Genomic DNA, 24,242 nt, shown 5'->3' with positions numbered 1-24,242 from the left:
TTTTTTCCCTCCCCCCCCCCCCCCACTCTTTCTTGTTTTTTTTCCATTGAAGTTATCGCAATTCTCTGAAGTTGTAACGCAAGAACGAATCGATACGATGCATTAACTCGGGCTCGGAGAAAATGAAATTGTAATGGCGAGGCATTGCGTGCGACCTATTTCTCCTGACTTTTATTGAATGACCGTGTATCGTTTTCGTTATTCACCATGGAAAATATATTTTTGATTACACAGCGGGATGAAGTCTGAAAAGTATCTGGAGCACCGGTTCCGCGGAAAGCGAGTATTTTCTCGATTTTCCACCGGTAAAATGGAATTCTTGTAGTCGATTATTTGAACGAACTTTGGCGGTTCTCTTCGTTGCGCTCTTTGTCGAAATAGTACGAAAGTTCTTGGAAAGTTTACCACTTTACGCAATTACGTCTCCCTTTTAAATACAAATTTTGGACACAATTACAGTTCTCAAATATTACCTCAACTTCCAAGGTTTCTTCAAAACTATCTACTTTCAAGCGCGCCGAACTGTATTCTTTTTAATTCAAAGAGCCAACTACGAGTTGAGGCTTGACATCTATCTTGGAGTTAACAATAAAATGCAAATTGGAGTCTCAGTTAGCCACTTAATCACCTGTGTTCAATATTTTCGAACTACTTAATAAAATAATGCAACCGATCTATGTAACAGAGAGAGAGTGCATATGGACGAAGTTTAAATGCAGTTTCTAACACGACAATCTTAATGAAATCTGCGTTACATAACCATCTCAAATGTACTTCGTTCGTGTACGCTGTTCACGACGAGCCAATGCGAGCCAAATGGCAGCAGCCGCTTTGATGCACGACGCGACATTAAATTTCTAATTCTACCAACACGTCGTATTGTTCCCACGTAATTAAACTACGAGACTTACGCTTCTATCTGTTCGTACATAATGACGCTTGACTCGAACGTGTCCACGAGACAAAGAATTCCGCCATCGAATATATCGCAATCCTAACACGTTTCGCAATTTATTGTTGTATACATGTATCGACACGTTCTGTTGTAATTAATTTAATTTTGAGATGGATTCACTCTTGAAGCGTGCATTGGGGATACGTGATCAATTGCGCATTATCGTGTACAAGTTTCGAGTGCATCTTGTTTTGATTGAAACGGTCAAGTCGAACGATCAAGTAAGTAATAGAAGAGTTTGTAATCGCGCGAGTTGCCGGTTATTTTTCTCTGTTGTACCGAAATTGGGTAATCAGACAGACTGGCGCCCTACTTCAAATTGCAACCAATAAACTTCTTCTTAATTGATCTCCATTGCGGAGGAGTTAGCAGTGAAATTAGGATTAACTGCGGGTCATTAGAGAAAGGAACAATTTCTCCTTGAAAACGTTAAGTTGCGCAATTTAAAAATATTTACTCGTAAATAGGAGCCAAGTTTCCGCGTTACATGGAAAGCAATGGGCAATATCGATCAACGTAGTATTTGTGTCACAAGCCTGTGGCAGCTGACAGTGCCATACATCGCTTAAAATAATATCCCGGATAAGAAAAGTCGAATCTGTGGTTTCATCTTGTAATTCGAATTAAACGATTTATAAATAATGCCTGAGAAATATTTGAGAAACTGTCTCGACCTTTGAGGAATGCAGTTCTTCCACATCAAGTTTTTTCTTTTATCCTTTGCCTTTTTTTGACTCTCCGAAGCATTTTATCTTAAATCGAAAAGGAAGAAAATCGACTGTGTTTCGTTTTGAAATTCGAGACATGCAATTTAGAGATAATATTTAAAAAATATTTGAACAATCCCGACATTTGAGGAATGCAGTTCTTCCACATCAAGTTTAATCTTTTATCCTTTGCCTCTTTTTGACTCTCCGAAGCACTTTATCCTAAATCGAAAAGGAAGAAAATCGACTGTGTTTCGTTTTGCAACTCGAGATATGCAATTCAGAGATAATATTTGGAAAATATTTGGAAAATTGTCGGTGTCGGTTCTTTGACGTCAAACTTCATCTTCTTTGCTTTATATATTTTTCTAATTTCTCTTTTGCATCGCAGTATTTCATTTTCGATTCAAAAGAAAAATATGGCCTCTTAGGATATCGTAACGTAGTAATCTATAGATACGCACATATCCTTCGTTGACACTTATTCACTCCTGCGGTATAAGACACGCGTGATGATAAATGGTGCTAGCAGGACATTAAAATGTAAGAGTTCCTTGTGACACGACTTTGTGAACTCATACGTCATTTTGTTCTACTTTCGCTGAAAATTCGTTTTTGTGTCACTTGGCAACACGCCGGATTCACCTGAATTGTACGATCCTCGGGACTTAGCTCAATTTCCCACTCGATAAAAACAATGAAACCATCTCTGTCTCTCTTAAAGAGATATCATTGGTAACGTGATCGAAGCATTAGAAAATCGGAAACTCTACACCATCGTATGAAATTGTGGTTTCCGCGAGACGTACTCTTCTAGAATATTGGCTCGTGTTTTGTTCTGTCACGTGTTTCGTTATTAAAATGAGAGAAATATCAACACGAATATGAAATTACTTCATACAGCAACTGGATTGCAACGTAACCAGGATACCGATCGTAACCTTAATTATATCGTAATAATCCATAATAAGGTATATTAGTATACATTTCTATAAACAGTGTCTGTAACGAGAATATGGTAAAAAAGTGAAGGTAAATTCGCAATTCTCTAATTAGTAATTAACAACTGTACTGAAATATCTTATACGCTGCCATTGCGTTATAATCCCGATCATTGTAGCGACTAATTAACGAAAACGGAAAATCCCACGTTATTCAATTCTCGTGCAACATCATAGTGTCCTTTAGAGGCAGACAAGTTTCAATAACAGAGAGAGGTACCTACGTTGCATAATTAGCGAGTGCGCATGAAACTAGAGAAGAGGTCACGAAATAGTTGAAAATTAGAACAAAGACCCTACAACGACTCTTCGAGGATCGGAGGCGAACGAAAGGTAACGAATTGTTGTGAGATTGAAGTTAATGCATGGTATGGATAGACCATATTTCATTTTTCTCTTTATATTACATTTTGAGATGCATTTTTCTCGACGTTCAGCATTCGATCAATTTTTATCTTTAGAAGCGATTAAAGTTTATTTTTCTCTGGGTGAAACGGCTTTAGCGAATCGTGCTCTGCATTCAGCATAGATTTAGCGAGCAATCGTTCGAGATCGCCTGGTTTTCGAAAGAAAGCCTGACTGCAGAAAGGAAAGACGTAAATCAATCTGTTCCCGACAGCCTCGTCTTACATGCGTCTCTCTGCGACAGAGGACTGGCTGACGAAAAAACGTCATGTGCAGCTCGGTTAATCGATCGGTAAAAAGGATACAAACGAGATATCGAATGACGGGGATATCGAGTGTTCCTTCGTGGTGGTTAGCTTGGTTTTTATCGATCGAATGGTTTCTTACGAATCCACCATTTTCTCTTCTTCGGTAAGCGTTACGAATCTCGACAGGTACCGTAAACCGTATACGACATGTTTCTACTTCTAACCGCAGCAATTTTATTTCGTGTTTCGGTGTGCTTTCATAAATTTTTTGTCTACTCGCCAAGAAGATTATCCAATTGATAATGGAATTGCAATGATTTTTTAATATATGTATAACGAGGCTAAGGAAAGTGTTTGAACATTTGCTATAGAAAACATTAAAAAATACATTATTTCCAGACTTCATTAGCACGCGTTACAACGAGATATGACTGTCCTGAAAATAAAAAATCTGAAGGTAGAAAAATCTGAAAATGTCTAGCTCTTAAACTAATTGTCAATAGTACATTTTTTCAATATCTTCGTGACCTAACGATATCAAAAATTTATGCCATGATCGATGGAATAATGTGCCTCGTCTGTTTTAGCACAAACTCTTATATATATTATTTAATAAATAAATATAATATATTATTGTTTCTACGATATAATATATCTGATGACTAACGAGGTTCATTAACATCGTTCACGCTGTAAATTTCACAGAATGTGATACACGAACCCTAATAAAAGATACTGTTTCAGTGGATTCGCTATCTGTTTTAACCGCTCCAGTTTCGAGCATGCGTCGACGTTTATTTGACCTAAAATTTAAATCAACTTTAAATTTCGAATTAACTCTGGAAAAACTAGGAAACTGGGCACGGTATCCGCGATTAATTTGCAGCGAGTTTGAAGCGGATTTGAAGCTCGGCTTTAAAGCTCTCTGATCTTTCTATGCGAATACCTCAAAAGTTCTGCCGTTTTTTTTTCCCGCTAAGTCATTGAAGGCAGCCGCCGATTAAATCCTGCTTTTCAGGGATATTGTGTCTATTCAGGAGTTTTTCGCAATTCCCGCGAACACCTTCCACCGAATACTTTTTCTTTTCGTATACGTAACACGAAGCAATTTCGGAGTTGAAAAAAAAGCAGTAGAAAGTCCGATTCGCGTGAAAATCTTATCAGGCCTCTGTCTATCAGATTTTCAACGTTGCGGTCTTAGAAATCCATTTTCGTTCGTATTATCCAATCGTCGATGCATCTACGAAGCTTCTTTAAATAAAGAGGGATCCTGGAAGGCAAACCGACGTCTAGAATTTGCATAACCGATATTCCAGCATCTTCGCCTGCATCCTGGAATAATCAATTCCCATTTCTTCGAGCATTGGAACTTTAAAACTAAGCAGCTGTCACGGAAAGGTAGATGATCGAATCGATGAGTTTTGTTCGAATACCTTGTGAAATGCAAAGCCGGAATATTTTTATTTCAACTTGCTTCGTAATAATCGTAATCCTGACTTATCGAATGTTTGCGAATCAGTGGCTTTTCAAATAATTATAAAAGTTAATCAAAAAGGAAAACGCAAAAATACGTTGACAACATACTTTTATGGTTACTATCTTCATCGACAACTTGGGACAGGAACACAACCGGATTTAACTTGCACCGGAAATGATAGTGCGACGTGCTAGCGATGCGGGAAACCACACACAGACAGATTTGCTGTGCTTTGAAATTCAATGAAGTGAACTCAAACGATATATTCGAACCACTACAAGTACCGTTTAATCTTTAACCGGAAACTAGAACAGCTGGAGAATTAATGAGATCATTATATTAACGTAATAGGTTGGAAACGATAATTCGCAGCACAACTTAGAAGCAGAAGAACCAGTTATCTCAACGAATGAATTTTCAAAAAGAGCGATATTGTTAAAATCATACTGTTATTCTAAAGGAAATATCAAATGTAAGGCAAGTGCAGTTCGCTGTGAAACGTATAATATCTTTTTAAAACAATTAATACTTTTTTAAGAAAACAGTGATAGAAAGAAACGGAGGGAAAATGGAATTCTAACTTAATTTAAAAACTGAAGCCTAAGTAATTTTATCTAGAAAATATTTCTTACAAATATACTATACCATGAATATTTTACATATCCTTGCAATTTTATGTGCATTCTGTGCGTTTTTTCGTCTTTAAAAGTCATTAAAATGCATTAAAATCTTAATCCAGTAATAACCTACAGACTCTAACCTACGTAATATCGCGTTTATGGGAGATAAAGTTAAATTCATCGAGGTATAAGAAGAAGGCTGTTAAATCTACACAAGAAGTATACTTCAAGTTATATTATTCTGTTATTGGATGTCTCGTCGTATTTTTAGATTACATCGTATTTCGTCATAAAAATATAGAAATCGTTTTTATTATCTTTTTGAGAAATTAGAAAACACTCAATTAAGATAAAATGAAGCACTCGATATCTTTAAAATTTCGTTCGCTTCACGGACGATGATCGATAGTAATAACTTTCTTCCTTTTCCTTTAGTAGGTTTCTTCCTTATTAGGATTCTCGTTTGCAATTATGGAACGTATTTTCAACGAAGATGACTTTTATTATGTCCTAGTCTTAAAATGTAAAAAGGTAAATGAAAAAACTTTGGTGAGACCATTTATTTTTCAGTTATCATTATTGGATAGATATGCTAATAAGAATTTAGCATTCGATAAAGTAAATATCTGTACAGAATATATATTGCAATGAATATCTTCTGAATGAATTTAATCATTCTCGCTTGTATTGAAAAATACACATAGAAATTCTAAAATATTGAAAAATAATATTGATATTCGCATATAAATTACAGTATTTTACATAAATTTCTCTCGTTTTTCTTCTTCTATGTTTTTCTTCGTGCTGAATCTTAAACGTTCGTTTCAACACCTGTTTGTGTAATAACATTATGGTGTACGTTACCGGAGAAATATGATCATAGTAATAAAGTGAATAAAGTTGGGTTACTATCGTTCGCAAGCAATGCTCTATCAGTGTAAACAAGGGGTACTGTATATCTAACCGAGACTTTATCTATTTATCATGAAATTCCTTGGCGCGAGAAATTACTTTGAAGAACTTTTTACTCATGTCGTTCGACACTTAACTCTCTCGAGGCTAGATTTTCCTTTTAACAACAAAGCCAATAATATAATGGTTCAGGCTATAATACACTTAAATTTGAAAAAAATATGGTTTATTAATTATTTTTTATTTATTATTAAAATTACATAGATATGTGGCTCTATTTATAATGAACTCTCATATCCAAATGGTATTCTACGGTGCTAGAAAAATTATAGCGAACTAACAGTTTTCCTAAAAATTACCTTCAAACATATTCTACTATTCTGATTACTATTCTGCTTTAAATACGAGTACAACCGATTTCAAATAACTTCCATTTGTTAATATTAAAAAAACTGTCAACGCTGTTCCATTTTCAACGAATACTTGGAAACATTTTAGCGACTCAATCTCTAAATGATTACTTTGAGAGTACATTTGTACGTGTATCGTGAAGTCCGCAGGATAACGTATTGATTTTCAAGTAAAATCGAACTGCCGCCATCCAGTTGTGTCTATAAATCTCGGGTATAAATTTAATGAAATAATTTCTGCAGATATATTTTCGCAGCGGGTGCCAACGTTTTCAAAGAGAGAATCCCGTTCCATATCTTCTTCTTTTTGCGAGATCACGGCTCCATTCAAGCGCCACATGAATAAACGAAATATGGAATGTGACAGAAAGAGCATTAAAATGATAGCAGAAATTAATTCACATTGACTAACGAGGTCGTTTTTAAAGCTTGTATTCCAGAAAATAGAAGCAGTATTTTCATTTACATATAAGAAACAATATGAAAAAAGAGAAGCACGAGAATGGTATTACTGGAAAAGCAATTTACGCAACGCTGCCTTCCTAAATGATAAAGCAAGGAAAAGAAACGTTCAACAAAAGGGCAGGATCAGCCCCGGGAATCCAACGAAGAAAGTAACTTCTTTATGAGGTCAGTGGATGGTATTTTCACTGATATTCCTGCAAGAAGGGGGTGTCGTTCCTTTATCTCGCTCGAACTTGCAGAAGCGTCAGCATGTAGGGAGCAGGGCAGCCTGAGATCCTGACATTTCCCCGGTAAACTAAATTGGGTCGCCCCGTAAATCCTCAAGAATACAGGTCAAAGTAAATTCTTCCAGTATTAGACAGAGAAAGAGCGCGGGTTGCATCGCCCAAGTACTCTTTAAACGGTTAACATGATCAAATTAATCACCACGAGTATCATTTGTTTTTCCTAGCGATTTAAATCAGGAAGCGTCTTACTCGATACTGCGAAAGGACGGTCGTATAAAACGTGCCATTGGTTTTATTGCAAGAAGCACTTTAGAATTTCTTGGAACTCTAAGAACTAAGCTCCGATATTTTAAAATTCAACCTTGATCTTTTCACAAAATAATGGAACTTGTACAGTATGAGATACTATTTTTAGTAGAATAATAAGAGAATTGGGAAAATATTGTGTACCTTAGATTCAACAAGAAAAGATATCAAAAAAGAAGAGATATAGCTCGAAGATTGTTCATAATCGAATTTAGCGAATTACAAGACGAATTACCTATTTCTACTTAAACGTCATACTGACACAGATAATCCTATTTTATTCTAATATATTGCTCCTAAGTTCCTACCTTTTATAAGTCGTGAAAATAAAGCGAAAGATGGTAGAATCATCGTTAAAGCCATAAATACACATGTCAAGACGTTAAAGAGGAAAATCAGTACTCTGATTTACTGGATCACATAATAAACGCGTAGTTAAACGAACCTTAAACGGCCATTTCGCTGGAGAGTGAAATGCACTTTTGAACATTACGGAAGCTTTAACGAAGAAGAACGCGGTGCTACGTGTTTCCTCTTTAATGTCCTCTACAGCTGAATAGAACTGCAGGCGTCAAAGGGAAATTGCGCACACGAATCACAAGATTACCGCATAGAATGCAAGCGTGTGGTATGCACGGTCTCGGGGACACGGGCCATCTTCAGTAACACACGATCCGACCAGCAACGCCATGCTCGATAGGGCGTGGTCCTCAGGATCGATACCATAAAAAGCTCACTACACCACCGACTTCTTTAATAAAGTACGTGGCTTTGCGTGTACGCGTTTATATTAAGCGTTTGCACGAGTTTTATGCAAATCATCCATACCTTCCGTAGGCGCGCGTCCGATTACACCCTTTATCACGCATATCTAGCGACATCGTAGGCATAGCAAGTGCTATCAACGATTTAGCTGTAGAAAAATATAGTAATTGAAGAAAGCATTCGAATACTTGTCATAGACAATCTTTATGAACATATCAGATGCGCTATATGAAAACTTTTTGGAATTTCATTAACACTGTATAACCTAGTTTATGCAAATGTTATTTGAAAGTATGAATTACAAACGATTTCAAGTATTTTTTACATTACACTGTCTCGCCTCAAGCATTTAATTAATTGTTGCGTTAATGGAAATTATCTACCTTGCTTATGTAGAATAATTATACGATAGGCTGTTATGAAATAATGGCAAAATATTTCCAATTGAACGAAGAATAAAACATCAGCTTCCATGGGTGTTTCGAAATGATAGAATATTCTAACTAAGGGCGGCAGTATAATAGATAAATGTACGATTATTATAATTGCGTGACTCGTAGCAAAAACGACCTTTATCAAAGTTTTCAGTTTCTTGGACGTCAAATCTTGTCTTCTCTATGAACTGTGTGTTTGTTATAATCATCTTGTAACTTCTATGTACATTTTCGGATTTATTTCAATTTTATCAATAGGATGGAAATCGTATCGTGTCGTACGTCATACAAAATCTTTTATATGATACACATAATATATACATGTATTTAGAAAAAGTTTTTTTTATTGAAATACTTTCATAAGCCATTGTACACTGTACATTTATAGTACTCCGTAAGAAGGTATTTGTAATTGTGATAAGAAAATTCGATATTTTGAAATTCGTATTCAGATAATGTTCATCGTTTCTTTGGTATTGATAAGTGAGATGTATATTCGTGAATTGGTCAAAGTTTATATCGATGAAAGAGCATATATTCGTAACGCAAACTGCACATCCTGCCCTGGATTTTGGCATATGGGAAGGGTGGTCTGTCTCTGCTACATTCGGGTTAATTACTTAATTAATTAAGCGCGAATGTATATCACACGATCGTACTTGTACAAATACATATACATATTCATGGGTCAAATGAATATTAATCGTTGAACTATCGCAAATCGTTTCTGTGAATTACGGTATGGCGAAGAGTTATTAGAAAGCAATTATGTAGCGATTACTACTCCGTTAGCTATCATAAATCATTGACTAACTGTGCTCTGATACTTTTGTCTAATGATCTATACATTGAGTTACATATTACGTATTAATTAATGGAAAGGGATAGAATATTAATTATAGAGCAATAATACTACATGATAAAGAACAATAATATTTATTTCGCTTAAACTACGTTTTTATTTTGTTATAATTGTGATTATTACAATATTTAAAATTCCTTATTAATATGGGTAAACAAAGGAAAATTATAACAAATAAAAGTAACATTTCTACCGAAACACAAGAACAGAGGGAAACAAAAGTTTATTCACGAAATATTTATACGTCGCTTTGAAAGGGACAAAAACCTATAGGACTAGCCATTCAAATCCACTGAAAGTATCAACTTGGCACATTTTATATTCTGGCGTTGACGTAGCGAATATTTGATGATACTTTGTCTGTAGTGCGAATGAAAAGAGAATAAACAAGAAGGAATAACTCCCTTCACCTGGCTGATTCTTTTCATTTCGATGCAAACTTTTGCATATTCAATAGTTTCAGGGTTAGCACTCTCGTATCTCATTTGAATGTAATTCCTTCTATCTTCGTTTAACCTAATAGTATTCTAATTAGTCTAGCGATTAAAATGTGATATTAACAGGAGCGTCTTTTACTTGCATTACGAGCATGTAGTTTCGCGTTCGAGAAAATTAAAAATAAAGTGTGCAAATATAGATATCAGGTGAGCATAAAAAATACGCGAGAAAAAATGCGTATCGATTCAACATAAATTTTCCACTATGCAATTTTCTATCGACCCTTGGTTAAGTCAGCACTGAATTTTCTAGGCTATCGATTATTTCCTCCTTATTAAACGTCCTTGTTCGCGCATTTAATTTAATGCTTAACACACTCGCTGTTATTAAAATACGACTATTTTTCCCCAAGAGCTGCATGAAGATAGAGATATCTTCTTTCTTCTTTCATAAAGAAAAAGCTAGTAGAAGAGAATTTATGTTTTTAGATAGCTCTATTACGATACTTAAAAACAGAAAGCCAACGATTGCATTTTCAATTATTGCCGAGAGTCTAGCAACTACATTTAGATAATTAGAATGACGCAACATACATCACAAATAAGAATGATACTTTTATAAGTGAATGATAACAAAGTACTAAGCACGTTTCAGTATTTTACCAATGATAAAGACAATGTTTCTACCGCCTACTTAACTCAAGAAACACCAACGAAGTATAAATTTCGTCTGACTCAACAAACTTTGAATATTTGGTGCTTTGTTTGCACGTGTGCCAAGAATGTCTCGATTGATTTAGTTGTGGCAAAATAGTCAAGGGATTAAGAGACTTCTTTTCATGCACAGCACGATGCCTTCAGATAGTATGGACGACATTGAACTGAAAAATATTCAACTTCAATTTCCTCCGCTAAGATGCCTATCGAGAGACGACAGTTCTGTGCGAGAGGAAAGGGTTGAAACCGACAAAGGGAGTTTGCTGGTGGCTGTGCAAGGGAACCGAGCGAAACCTGCCATTCTTACTTATCACGACTTAGGCCTTAACTGTGAGTAATCAATGCTTCTAATTATTTCTAGAGGCTATCATGGATCAAATTTCACCCCATGTGAATTTTGCTCTTATACCATCCTAATATCATTTCTAACCACTTTGTTCGATTTTACTGATTTCTAAGATAAAAAAGATATAGCAGTGTAAAATCTTAGCCATAATAGTATTAATGAGACTTCGTTTGGAAATAGCAGAGATTAATATAAAGAAAAATTACGGAATATTCCCAAATAGATTTTTGACTTTGTATTTGAAAAGCAATAGCTGTATTCTAATTACTATGCACTGTATATGGGAATGTGGTAATATTAGTTAAAATTCTTCAAAATGTCCTTCGTTGTTGTTGGAAAATAAAGTGAAAAATCTGACCGAAAATTTGTCTACGTCGCTCGAGAGAAGAAAGATAGATGATTTTAAGTGAATTTGATACGGATGGGTAAGATTTTTGATCGCAGAAGATATTAAAGGAAAACGTGGATCGTTATTTTCAGATATATCGAGCTTCCAGGCGTTCTTTAATTACATCGACATGAGAGTTTTACTCGAAAACTTCTGTGTTTATCATGTGAATGCACCGGGTCAAGAAGAAGGTGCACCCACGCTGCCTGAGGAGTAAGTACATTTTCTACAGAAAGTTTATTTGTTTCTCGAAACGCGTTATAAAATTACGGCTAAATATTCACACTGACAAACCTTTACTCTTTTGAACGTGAAACTTATATCTTTTTTTTTTTAATAAATACAATTTTTAATGTTGGAATCGCTGCAAACCTTTAGGTTTTCGTACTAAATAGTCGATGAAAAATTTATACAAAGGACCAATTTCTTTTTCCATTTCGAACACGATCCAACAAACGAGTAATTGCTAGCAGCCACACCTAAAGTCGATAAGCGACCACTTCCAATTATCAACCAGGTTCGAACACCGATTCCCTTGACGTGCAGTAACGAGTTTGCTAATTAACGCGCAGCACGGCTGACAGTGACGAAACAAAACGAAAAAGCAAAAATAGAGACAGCTGATTTCCCAATGTTTACCATATGTGCACGTATTATACGTATGAATATTTAAATATCGTTGAAGAGAATGATACGCGCGCGTCAGTTGACGACAGTGAATTCAATTAGTGCAAATCAATGACCTAATTAACATCCTAATTAGTCGAAGCCCCGACTATGTTCCTACTTTAACATGTACCGCGGGTAATTCCTCCATGTCTTAAGAGCGATTCTCTCTCCTTTGCCTCATGCCTGCGCGGCAAATTCTTTCTTACGCTTTTCCCTCTATCGCCGTTTGCATTTCTATGGATTCGATCTTATCCGGCTGTTGCGCAGTTCGCCGTTTCGTTATTCAACTTCTCGTGAAATCAGGAAATGTTAGATCAGGAATTCATTCGAAGATCTCTGTCATCAATCGTTGAACTAGCTCTTGTCGTTTAACGAGAACGAAGTTACGCGATAAGATCGCTTTTATTTGAAACAATAAAATATATTAGATATTATATAGAGTTTTGATAGCAATGTTTCGATATATGATAAAAGATTGGTTGCAGATTGGTTTCAAACTTGATCAATATGCATAATCGTCGTAATCTTATCACAGTGTTAATAAAATTTCTGTTGCGAATTATCGACTAAACAAGAACCGGTCGGGTCAAACCGATCGGTCGATACCGCGTACCTCGAATGACTTAACGCTCAAGGTGGAGGAGTTTTAATAGATCGAATGTTAGACTAATCTAGCACTGTATTTGCATTTATTGCATAAAAGTAAAGCGTGATGTTATGAATACGGCGATGGTGGAATCTTGTTGGGAGTGAAGTATTTCACCCATACAGTACGATGTCTGATGATGAACTGTCCTAGTATGTTGCTGATTTTCCCCACCAGCCGCTGGGTCTCGTGCCTTCCCGACTGAGGTTTTTTACCTGATCTCAGAGTCATTAGGTTTGCAGCTCGGAGAAGACATGTAATTCGGAAATTCCTAAGGAAGGTATAGGGCCTGTCCCAGCCGTAAACGGACGGCTACTCAAAATTCCGAACAATTTCAAAATGTTTTATATAACGCACATGATACACGAAAGTTTTGTATGATAAATGTCGAAATACTTTCGTGAGCTATCATATACGTTTCGATGTTACGATTGACGGCAAGAAGAAGAAAATTCCGCAAACCGCGTGACACAATCGCTGAGAATCGTTTACACTGTGGAATTGGAAGATTGACACTATCTACCTACGACGTCCGATTAACCTGACCTCAAACAATCGAGGTTCACCTCGGAGGCGGACGTATACGTAGCTAAACAGAGTGTTACAGAATAATTTAGACTGCAATGCAGATTTTCATGCAACCAGCAAATACGAACTATTCTCACTCGCGTGCCAAATCCGTAAAACTTGATGACGAGTATATCTAGTCGAATATTTTGTTTCCGATCGATCGACTTGGTGATACTCGAGAGATTGTATTGGATTTTTGTAATTTAGTCAGAGGAATCAAGATCATGATTTAAAATTGGCATCTTAAAGTTCATGTAATCTCGTCCATAAAGTCCATCTCGTATATTATTTTGCAAATTCCTTAGGCTATTTACAATAATGATTTCATAATGGCAACTAATCATATTTTTAGAAGTATTTTACATATACCTACTAGTGTGTACTTGTATGAAAGAATTTGCAAATATAAATACATCGGCATTAATTACAGCGTAGATGTAATCAACACAACAATTTATATTGTTGATATGAAACTAATAACATCCCACGTTTATTGCCTACGTGTACCGTATTACGGAAAACGTAAATCCCGTTTCACACGTAGCATGCAATGATAAATATTGGCACACGATAACCACCTAAGGTCAAGTGGACAATTGCTTTGCACGTACCATCAATTCCAATTCCTTTTCCTTACCGCATGTGTCAAACATTGACACATAACACAACTCCCATAAAATGTCCTTCTTGTAACAAATCCAAACCTAATATTTCTTACTGCGCATCCAACAGACAAATTGTTACAAAGAAAAATTTGTTATATCGAAACATAAAAGAAAAATAAGACGTTAAATATTATTTCCGTATTACAGTTACGTCTATCCGTCCATGGATGAACTGGCTGAACAGTTGCTCTTCGTACTGGGCTATTTTGGCCTGAAATCCGTAATCGGTTTTGGAGTCGGCGCCGGGGCCAACATACTAGCGAGATTCGCACTTGCTCATCCGGAGAAGGTTAATGCTCTGTGCTTGATAAACTGCGTGTCGACGCAGGCAGGTTGGATCGAATGGGGCTACCAGAAGCTGAACGTTCGTCATTTGAGGTCACAGGGCATGACCCAGGGTGTATTGGACTATCTGATGTGGCATCACTTTGGCAGGGTGAGAACATACATTCGCATATCTAAACACACTAACTATAGAAATTACACATTCTTTCAACGAGAGAGGCAGACTATTACTTTTCAAATCCCTCGACGGTACTGTTTATTTTCTAATAAATAGTAAATAATAATAATAAATAGTATTACTATTTACTACTACTAGTAGTAGTAGTAATAATAGTAAATTTCTAGTAAATCTAATAAAATATTAGATAGTAGACTCTAACGAAATTGATGTTGAATTTAATATTGTGTTGAGAATGTATAATTACATGTTTTCCAATATTATTCATTATAGGCCTTTTTTTCTAATATCGACAAACAGATCAATTAAACGAGAAGGTCTTAGCAATAAATTTCTAGCATGAAATAGCACGATACGCGTATATAAAAGAATAGGCGATAGCCTGGATGACCCACAAAGTTTCATCAAGGCAAGTTAGTTTAAGCAACGTTCACACGGAAACGTAGATCGATAAATTATTGACGGAATCGAGTATGCCGAAGGCTTATTCTATCGAGTGTTTCCAAGCAACGTAGGAAATTGGATTACTGTTCAACGACAATTCCGTCGCTCTTATTATGCAACACGTAGCTCCTTAACGGAGTTACCACATATATGTAGGTATCGTAAAAAAAAAATAATGGAAGTAGATCGTGTTTATGGTGTAAACATTCGACACAACGAAGAAAAAAATTGTCAGAGATTCAGGAAGTATCACGTATAAAATTTGTTTCAGGGTACGGAGGAAAGAAACCACGACCTCGTGCAAGTGTACAAGAACTATTTTGAGCGTCGTGTAAATCCAACGAATCTAGCGCTATTAATCGACAGCTACGTTCGTCGTACAGATCTGAACATCACGAGGGAATTAGACCCGACGCGTAAGAAGGAAGGTCTGACGCTCGGTGTACCTGTGATGAATATCACCGGTGCTTTGAGCCCACACGTGGACGACACCGTCACGTTAAATGGACGATTAGATCCGATGAACAGCTCTTGGATGAAGGTAAGAGACACTTGCAATATTAATCACCCTCTGTGCTAAGAGACTGTACACATTTGGAGTTTAATTCCGCGGAGAGAGCTTTCACCAGGAATTTCGTGAACTTGACTTAAAATTCGCCTGATAACGTTTTCTCAATGAACTTTTAATTGCGAATTATTTTTAGCAAAATAATTCAAATTTACACAAATATAATATCTCTTTTTACTATTATGCTATTTCGCATACCTACTACTGTTAATGGAAATTCAAATGAAAAATATTTTTACAAAAAACATTAATATCCTTTTACATGGATTATCATCGTTCCTTTGCTACTGTGAATACTGTCGCAACGTTAGATGTAACAGTGAAAGAGATTAGCTATATCGTTAACTAGATAATACCAACTAATTTAATTTGTCCAATTGATAGATTTCTGATTGCGGAATGGTACTGGAGGAGCAACCGGGCAAAGTAAGCGAGGCTTTCCGACTGTTTCTGCAGGGCGAAGGATATGGTAAGTGAGCGCCCTGACGAACCACGCTTTAGACCTTAATTATCAAATTGTCAAATGGTTATTCTCATCGATCTTCATCGGTATAAACGAATTTCGCTCGCGCCATGCTATTTTGCAAAAGAGCACGCGACCGCCTGATAAAACTAATACTAGTTCCCATTGATTGACATGTTAAAATAAAACTGGTAGTAAAATTCGAGTTAATGCTCGTTCTTTACAACCTTTACGACACGTAAATAAGAGACAACATTATTGGTTGTTTAACATTCCAAACAATGGATTAGCGTTAATGATTTCATGAAGACGTTCGCGTGCTCTCTTGCGTAACGATACGCGGAAATGAGAACGCAAGTGTCGTAAATCGTGAATATTCGTAGGCTTAAGTTCGTTCAATCGATTGCTACAATTTGACGAGTATCGGTATTTTTGGCCTATATACACGTATACCCGAATAAAAGCCAACACAACTAACGAGTTATATACAAAAACGAAAGAAACGTTTTATGATAAGCTGACCGAACGGATAATCTCTCATCGCGACGTTCCCGACTCCGGTAGTGTGCGATCCAATAACGAAGTAACGCTTGTAAATGAAGTCATCCTCGACCACTTTGCCTTGGAACTCGCTAGACTGGTGCGGAAGTCGGTTTAAGCTGCATTTAGCTGTAGCGAGCAACGTTGTTTCTGTTCCCCCACCTTTAAATAGAAACGATTTTGTCGCAGACTTTTCTCTTTCTGACGTAGACGTTATCTATCGTGCAATCATATTCGAAGTAACTTGACGTTCGCCAATATCGTAAATATTTTTATCGCTTCATTGAAAACGCATAATAAGCGAATACAAAATGTGTTATCACCCCTTTAAACGATTAACGCTAATTACGCGAGTAATTGAAGTTTATTATTCTGTTTGGCTTCTTGATCACAGAAACACGATGGCACTTATCACATAACACAACGCTTTTACCACTACTATCGCCCAGTTAATATGCAACAGAACAGAAAGAAATAAGGTGTATTTATCGCGTGAATACAGTACTTCGCCGATGATACTACGCCTCGCCTATTCCTTCTAATTATTATCCAACTCCTTTTTACACTATCGATTCGCTTAAAACAAAGACTATGAATTTATTATTTATTTTACATGGTAGGTATCTGCGAATATTAGCCAAGTACGCCCGAGTTGTTCTAATTAAATTAATTAATTGTTCCTATCGTGATGATTATCGTTAATTAATTGTTGTTGTTACGATCGTCTCTGTTATACGAATAGAGTTTTCATGTTGTACGAATGGCGCGATGCCAAGATGTTGTTAATCCTTGATGCATTAAGGATCGATTACGTGAAACGTTTTAAATCTCTTCAAAAAATAATTCTCAAATTGCTTTTTATTTAAACCATCGCATCGAATAAACCATTTTGATCTCTCTCTCTCTCTATCTCTCTCTCTCTCTCTCTTTCTCTCTCTCTCTCTCTCTCTGTCTAACGATCTCACCAGCATCCTTGCTACATCGAGATTTAACAACGTCTTCGATCATGTACTTTCCTTCGTTGGAAAGCCACTGGCTCGACTTGATAAATAAAAAGAGGTTTGAAAAAGGATTACGTTGAATTCATCACTTTAGTCTCACCACCATTTGTCATTTATTTGAGAGCTTAACAAAAAAAAAAAAAAGAAATGATTATCGAAGGCAAATAAGAAAAAAAATACATGTTCACCGACTTGCGCCTTTATTTCCCACGCGTCTCGGATCGATCGAGTGGTACGTATATACTAATACCTAGTGCTCAACTGAAGTAGTCAGTAAAGTAGTGTCAGCTTTTTGGCTATTTTGTTTTGCTTCTCAATTTCTGCCAGTGCTAAGGATCACGCTATCGTTCAAGTAGTTTAGACAGAAAATATACAACGTATATTGTTCTGAAAGTACTTTAATAAATATCGGCAAGAATTTACGCTTTTACTGTTCGAATGGCTCGTAAACTGTTATGAAGTAGCATTAGAATTTCCGATCAAATGATTTATTTGATAATTTCTTTTTTAAGAAGAAGCGAATTTGACACTTACTTTGCAATGTAAATAGCCAAAGCGTTTCTTTGCGACTCGCGTCCATTTCATTCGAATAACAATTTCTCTGACTGCACGAAAGAAGATGAACATGGACGCTAGTCGCGATCTAATCGGTGCTTAATTTTTATTATTTAAATGTATCAGTACACGACAATCGGCCTATCGATGCATCGCACCTAAGAATGATTTTTTTCAATGAGAATAAAAAAAAATTATGATAATATTCGCTATGGCTACGCTACGTTATGATCTGTTCCGTTTTTTGAATGTTTTAAAGAGAATTTGTTTTTTTTATGCCTTTTAGTGGTGAGATCCCCGCGGAAGCCCATGACGCCGACAACACCCGAAGGTAATTGTAATTAGGAATTGAAGGCCGCAAGGAGTCAAGCGCGCAGTTGGTCAGTTAGGCCACGTCTATGTGTTAAGTAAGTCGGAATTCAAACTTTTATCGGGAGGTATTAACCGACGATGATGTACTAACAATATCATGGACAACCTCGGGTATATTCTCTCTATTTCTGTCTTCTCTGTCTATGAAGGATTATCAAAAGGCAACTAACTACTGTTCATTCTGTTAAACAATGCTAACTTTTTTTGGGCTGCAGATGTCGTGGGTTTATGTCTTCGGACTTACTAAACTCTCGTGCATTTCGTGAATTTTGATACATTTTGTAGATACATCTTAGAATCGTCATCCCTCTCGCTGTTTGTTTTTGAATGAAATAAAATGTCGATTGAGCTTTTGCACGATGAAACTATAGAATATCGACAAAAACACTTTTACAATTGCTTTGAAACGTATATGAAGAGTTACAGCGAGAGGATTAGTTCAAGATTGCATTGCATTTTCATATATTTATTCGACAAATTTTTTATTTAACGAATTTCTTAAAAATCTTCACTGCAATAAGGATTCATTTACTAGGATCACAAGATCATGGTGAAGTTTTATCGACTGAGTTCTATCATTGTTTGTTCTTATCGGTAGTTGGTATGAAGTAGCCTTTATCAATCAACGATAAATCAAATATCTTTCTAGAGACACCTTACTATCGCTTCCTCGTAGAAGTCGATCTTTTGAACGGAAGTATACCTAGGCTGTTTTCAAATTTTAAATTATTTAATCTGTTTTCTTATAGCAGCATATACTCATGGTGGGACATTAACAGATAGTATTTATAAAAATGTGCAATGAAAGAAAGACTCCGCACATACTGGGCAGTAGAATAGCGTACAACAAATTATGCCGAATCACATGCCTTGCACATAAAACAATTTCACTCTGACACACACGTGATTCTACCCTTCTTGTTTCTCGTTTTGCATGTGTGCCTTTCTATTTATTCTGTCCTCTTTATTTTTTCAATCTCTTCGTTCGATCAAGCTAAATGTTTAATTCCTTTTTAACGATTTTACGTTTCGACTTTTATCTCTATTTACGATACGATGAGTTTATTTGTTTTTGAACGAACGGAACATACATGTGGATACTTTCGTATTAGAAACCTCGATACGAGGATGAAGAATGTGATTCAGCACTCCAATTACTCTGACCTGGAATTTTCGTTTATTTTTCTTTACAGTGGCACCACTATCACCGTTGAAAATGGCTGACTACAGACTGGCTTCCCTCGAAGGACTCAATCATGTTTGCAGTAAGAAGATCGATTGGCCCACCGCCACTATACACATCACCGAGAATCCTATATCGGAGGCAGTCGTTTGTTAAATTTTTCTCGAGAAATTCCACAATTTACCATTGGTTATTTTTTTCGAATGACTAAGCATGCAATGAACTCGAGAGAAAAAGAAAATGAAGAAAACGAAAAAGAAAAACAGAACGACGCAGATCGAATCGGACATCGATTTTTTTTCGAGGCTTCGTCGGAGCAACGATAAACGTGGTTCTAACTTCTAATTTTCGTTTATCAAGCTAACATCGATTATTCGATTTTTAGTTCTAAGCATATTTTTACTTTGATGTATTCGTTTTAAGTTTACTCTACTTCCCTTTTATTTATAACGAGACTAAGATAGTTACAAGCGGAATGAACATTTCCAATGGTACAAGATATTTTGTAGCAACCATAATGCACGTTTCACTTGTTTTTTTTTCTATTTACGATAGATTAGGTTAGACGGATAGATTTTATTTCAAATGCAACGAGGATTTTATCGTTTGAATCAATAATACACCGTTTACGCCGGTTATCGTCCACGGCACTTTTAAACGTTCAATATAATTCGGAATTAACACGCGAGTTCACTTTTAAAAAGCTGGAGACAATTTTTGCCAACACACAACGTGACAATTTTTACTGTTGTAATCCTATGCAATGTTTGTTCAGCGGAACAACGTATTTTTTTAAAATTTCAGCGAATATTATATCGCGTATTACCGACGGTCGTTTTAATAAGATGAATTTGAGATTAGGAATATGCGATTACAAATTACATCTGACGCATCGAAAGCCAACAACCATCGTATTCATCTATTCGCAGATACGGTTCTCGTACAACGTCAGAAACAACGAAATCATGGTTTTACTTAACTGCGACTTTTACAAAGGAACAAAATGAAAAAAAGAAACAGAAAAGATAACAGAGCAGAGTAACGATGTTCTGAACAGAACAAGATCAAGGTATTCAGTGTATAATGCGCGTGACAAAAAGAATTTAGTCTTGGTTACATAAGGACCGTTAATTATGGTTTAACGATGGATCGATTACGAAGGGTAGCGATGATCGAACGGTTTGATCGATAATTCTAAAAGTGTAAAAGTAATAATTATCCAAAACGATGTGCAAAAAAAATCGAATTGCACTAAAAACGAACATGTGTGGTAGCACTGCATCGTAGAGAAGCGCGCACTATTGCTTTCCGTGTTCATAAGGAGATGCAAGAAACGACTGGTAGGTGCAGAATCAAGGGAGTCAAGTTCGTGGAAAGAGCATTGCGCACAATTCGAGCAGATATTCGCGTTTATTCAAACGAATCGACAGACAACAAAAAGCGTGATGTCTTTTTATAAATTTGAACCCGTCCAGCCGCGCCTACTAAAAGCTTTCCGTGAATCACGAGTAAATTGTCGAGCCTCGTCGTCGCTTATGCATCCTTATCGAATTTGACGAGCTGGCTTTATTACTCGCGATAAATCGACGATCGATCAATAAGACACGTTACACGATTACGAGCAAAATCGAACGTGTCGCTGACACGATGTGCAGAGAATTAAAGAAAAACAAGGTAACAAAGGTAGGTATCGACAGATTAGACGTGTCGACATCTTCGATGATGTCGTTTGTTCGTTAACCACGGACACTTTTCAAGTGGAGGAATGCAACAAAATAAAGCCTAAAGCAATCGGTCGTGACGAACGACCGTACGTGTTCTCTCGATAAAAAAAAATTCTCGTAGGCCTGCACGTGTGATATGTGCTTCGTGTTAAAACAGGGAGTCTGCCCGAGGATATTCGCGCGTTAAACATCCTCGAACGGCTAAATCCTATGAAATAAATAACGTTTCCTTGCCCGACAACGGAAGAAACGTTCGTTCATTTGTTTGCGCTCGCGCACCGTTCGCACCCTTTCCTTAGTTTCAAGCGTTTAGAAATAATTAGAAGCGAGGATGTGTGTATGTATGTGAGCGTGTGTATGTGAAACCGAGAAAAAGAGGAAACGAACGTATGCGTATGAAAGCATGCGTCCGCGTGATATACATAGGAACGAGGATACGTAGATAATCGTTCAAAAAAAGAAATAAAGATCGCAAAAAATTAAATAAAAAAGAAGTATCTGGTTCGATACCTCAATACGGTTCTACCAGGCTTCTTAAAGCCTTTAGCGTGATATGATAAGACGTGCCTGCTACATGATGTCGTACGTAGCTTTCGAAAGTTTCAACGCCTTTAGTTTTATATATTACGATTCCCGTACGTCCCGGATTTTCCCAATTTTCGCGCGTCCTTTCAAAACGAAAGCGTGCAATACGCTACATTCATGGTAATAATCGCCACTGGAAATTCCGCTGAATTCGGCTATCTGAAGCGGACGCTCGAAATTTCTTACATATCTTATATTTCAATCGAGTGAAATTCATATCCAGTCCTTTAATCAGTTTCAATTTTTTTCTTTAATTAGTTAATAAGTTGTGTAGAAATGATCTCCGTGTAAAGAGGATTCTACGAAAATTGTGGAACACGATAAAAAAGGATATACATAAAAGTTACGAAATTTCTTTGAAATTCCAAAACCCTGGCAAAATTTTCGTAGTACGGCATTTACGACCATCAATGGCGTGTACTGTGCACGTCGCTGAGATATACAGTATCGTTTCTCGATTAATGAAGAAAAAAAGAACGACGGTATTTTAATCGGAAAGTCGTAAAAGAAGAAGATGCGCGAAAACACGACGAAAGTCGAGACAAAGGACGTATCGAGGGACGAAAGGTTTAATCGTTTCATGTAAAAGAGAGTTTATAAAAAAAGAGCGAATATATTATAGATGTATACCTATGGCGCGTTATTTAGGCCGGCGAATTGAAGACAGATCTGTAGTCGACAGCTTAGTATTAGATCTTTCAGGCTCGATTCTTCGAGAGGATTGAGAAAATAAAGGTATGCACGCATTAATCATTGCTAAACCGCGAGCGCTATAAGAGTAACCGTAGCTTCGAAGGACCACCGACACATTACTATTAATCCCTTCGTTTCCACGTCGCTCTTGGAGCTGCATTATAGAAACATTCAAGAACGGATTAGATCCACAACGTTCAAGTCTCACAACGTTTCCCTATTAATTATATTTGATTGAACATATCGTGGAAAAGTGTGATACCATTACGCATTGTACAACCGTTCAACAAGATCTAATCTTAATCTTTAATCTTTCATTGATAATGTTCACGAGTACGCATATCATTAGTACGAATTAATTTACGAATTATATTATATTCGTTATGATTCAATGGAAAAGAAAGAAAGGGAAAAACAACAACGTATCGATATCCTGAGGATTCTATCGTATCTGCACTTTAATTGAAAATGCTAACGGTGATTGAATGTCTATAAAGCTCGAAGGGGGTGCAAAACTGACATGGTTGTTGGTTACGAAGGGCTTAAAGAAAAATTCATTTGCACACGGCCGTTCACAAAAAATCGGTATCAAAACGCCACTACAATCTCGCGAGAGGATAGCGATGTTTTTCTTTGAGGTGCTACGTGGAGCTTTTGCCTCCGAAGCAAATTTCCAAAAAATTCCTCGCGCCGTATCATCAAATAGATTGTAGCGGAAAAATATATTACTGACAACAACTCAAAGTAAAACAAGGTATAGTACAGTAAGCGAAATAAACTTAGACGGAGCTTGAGTATATCTATAAATATACAGGTTAAACAACACGTGCGCACCGAATATACATCTTGTTATTTATAATAAATGAACATAAAAAGAAAGAAACGGAAATTTTCTTATAAAATTTTCCTTTTCCTTTCTGAATCAAATTAATGTTTCCGATTACTGAACTTCTATTTAACTTGTTACACTCTACACAAAAAATATATTTGTTTATTCTATTTGTTTTTAAAAAATTATTTATTCCAAGAGATGTAGTATAAAAATTATGAAAAAAAGGGGGAAAGCAATGAAATATTTCTTTATATTAATATGTATGATTCTCGAAACATCTAGGTAAATACGTGCGTGAATATTATTTTTTATTACAATAGTCACATGGTAAGTAAATTATAAAATCTATCTTTTTCTTAAGTTGAAAAAATATATCATTATTACCATTCATATAAAGCCAATACAGAAAAATTAACGAAAGATATTTTACACACAGACAAAGAACGTAAACGTGTTTTTCGTGTACATACGCTCTCTACTACCGTCTTATATCTTTGATAATAAACATATTCCTTCTTGTTTCTTTCATGCAAGAAAAAACTGCCAAAAGAACACGCATTATGGGTCCCGGATCTCATCTGCGAAGC

General features: G+C 36.2%; 1 protein-coding gene across 9 annotated transcripts in view; it reads left to right on the top strand.

Annotated features, from left to right (window-relative positions):
- Positions 1–23,702, top strand: part of LOC100742395 (protein NDRG3) — a 35,337-nt gene extending 11,635 nt beyond the window's left edge. For 5 of the 9 annotated variants that reach the window (XM_033321421.1, XM_033321419.1, XM_033321417.1 and 2 more), the window contains 7 exons: positions 11,079–11,278; positions 11,775–11,895; positions 14,380–14,668; positions 15,411–15,680; positions 16,092–16,176; positions 18,553–18,597; positions 19,832–23,702. In XM_033321421.1, coding sequence (XP_033177312.1) covers positions 11,083–11,278; positions 11,775–11,895; positions 14,380–14,668; positions 15,411–15,680; positions 16,092–16,176; positions 18,553–18,597; positions 19,832–19,977 — 1,152 coding nt within the window. In that variant the 5' untranslated portion in view covers positions 11,079–11,082 and the 3' untranslated portion in view covers positions 19,978–23,702. Of the gene's footprint in view, positions 1–1,086; positions 1,164–2,973; positions 2,997–11,078; positions 11,279–11,774; positions 11,896–14,379; positions 14,669–15,410; positions 15,681–16,091; positions 16,177–18,552; positions 18,674–19,831 lie in introns of those variants that run through there. The other 4 variants (XM_033321418.1, XM_033321422.1, XR_001102371.1 and 1 more) reach the window with 4 other exon arrangements.
- Positions 23,703–24,242: the final 540 nt, after the last annotated feature.

Source organism: Bombus impatiens, unplaced genomic scaffold, assembly GCF_000188095.3.
Source record: "Bombus impatiens unplaced genomic scaffold, BIMP_2.2 scf_0442, whole genome shotgun sequence".
NCBI lineage: Eukaryota > Metazoa > Arthropoda > Insecta > Hymenoptera > Apidae > Bombus > Bombus impatiens.
This window is presented reverse-complemented; position numbering and strand designations above follow the sequence as displayed.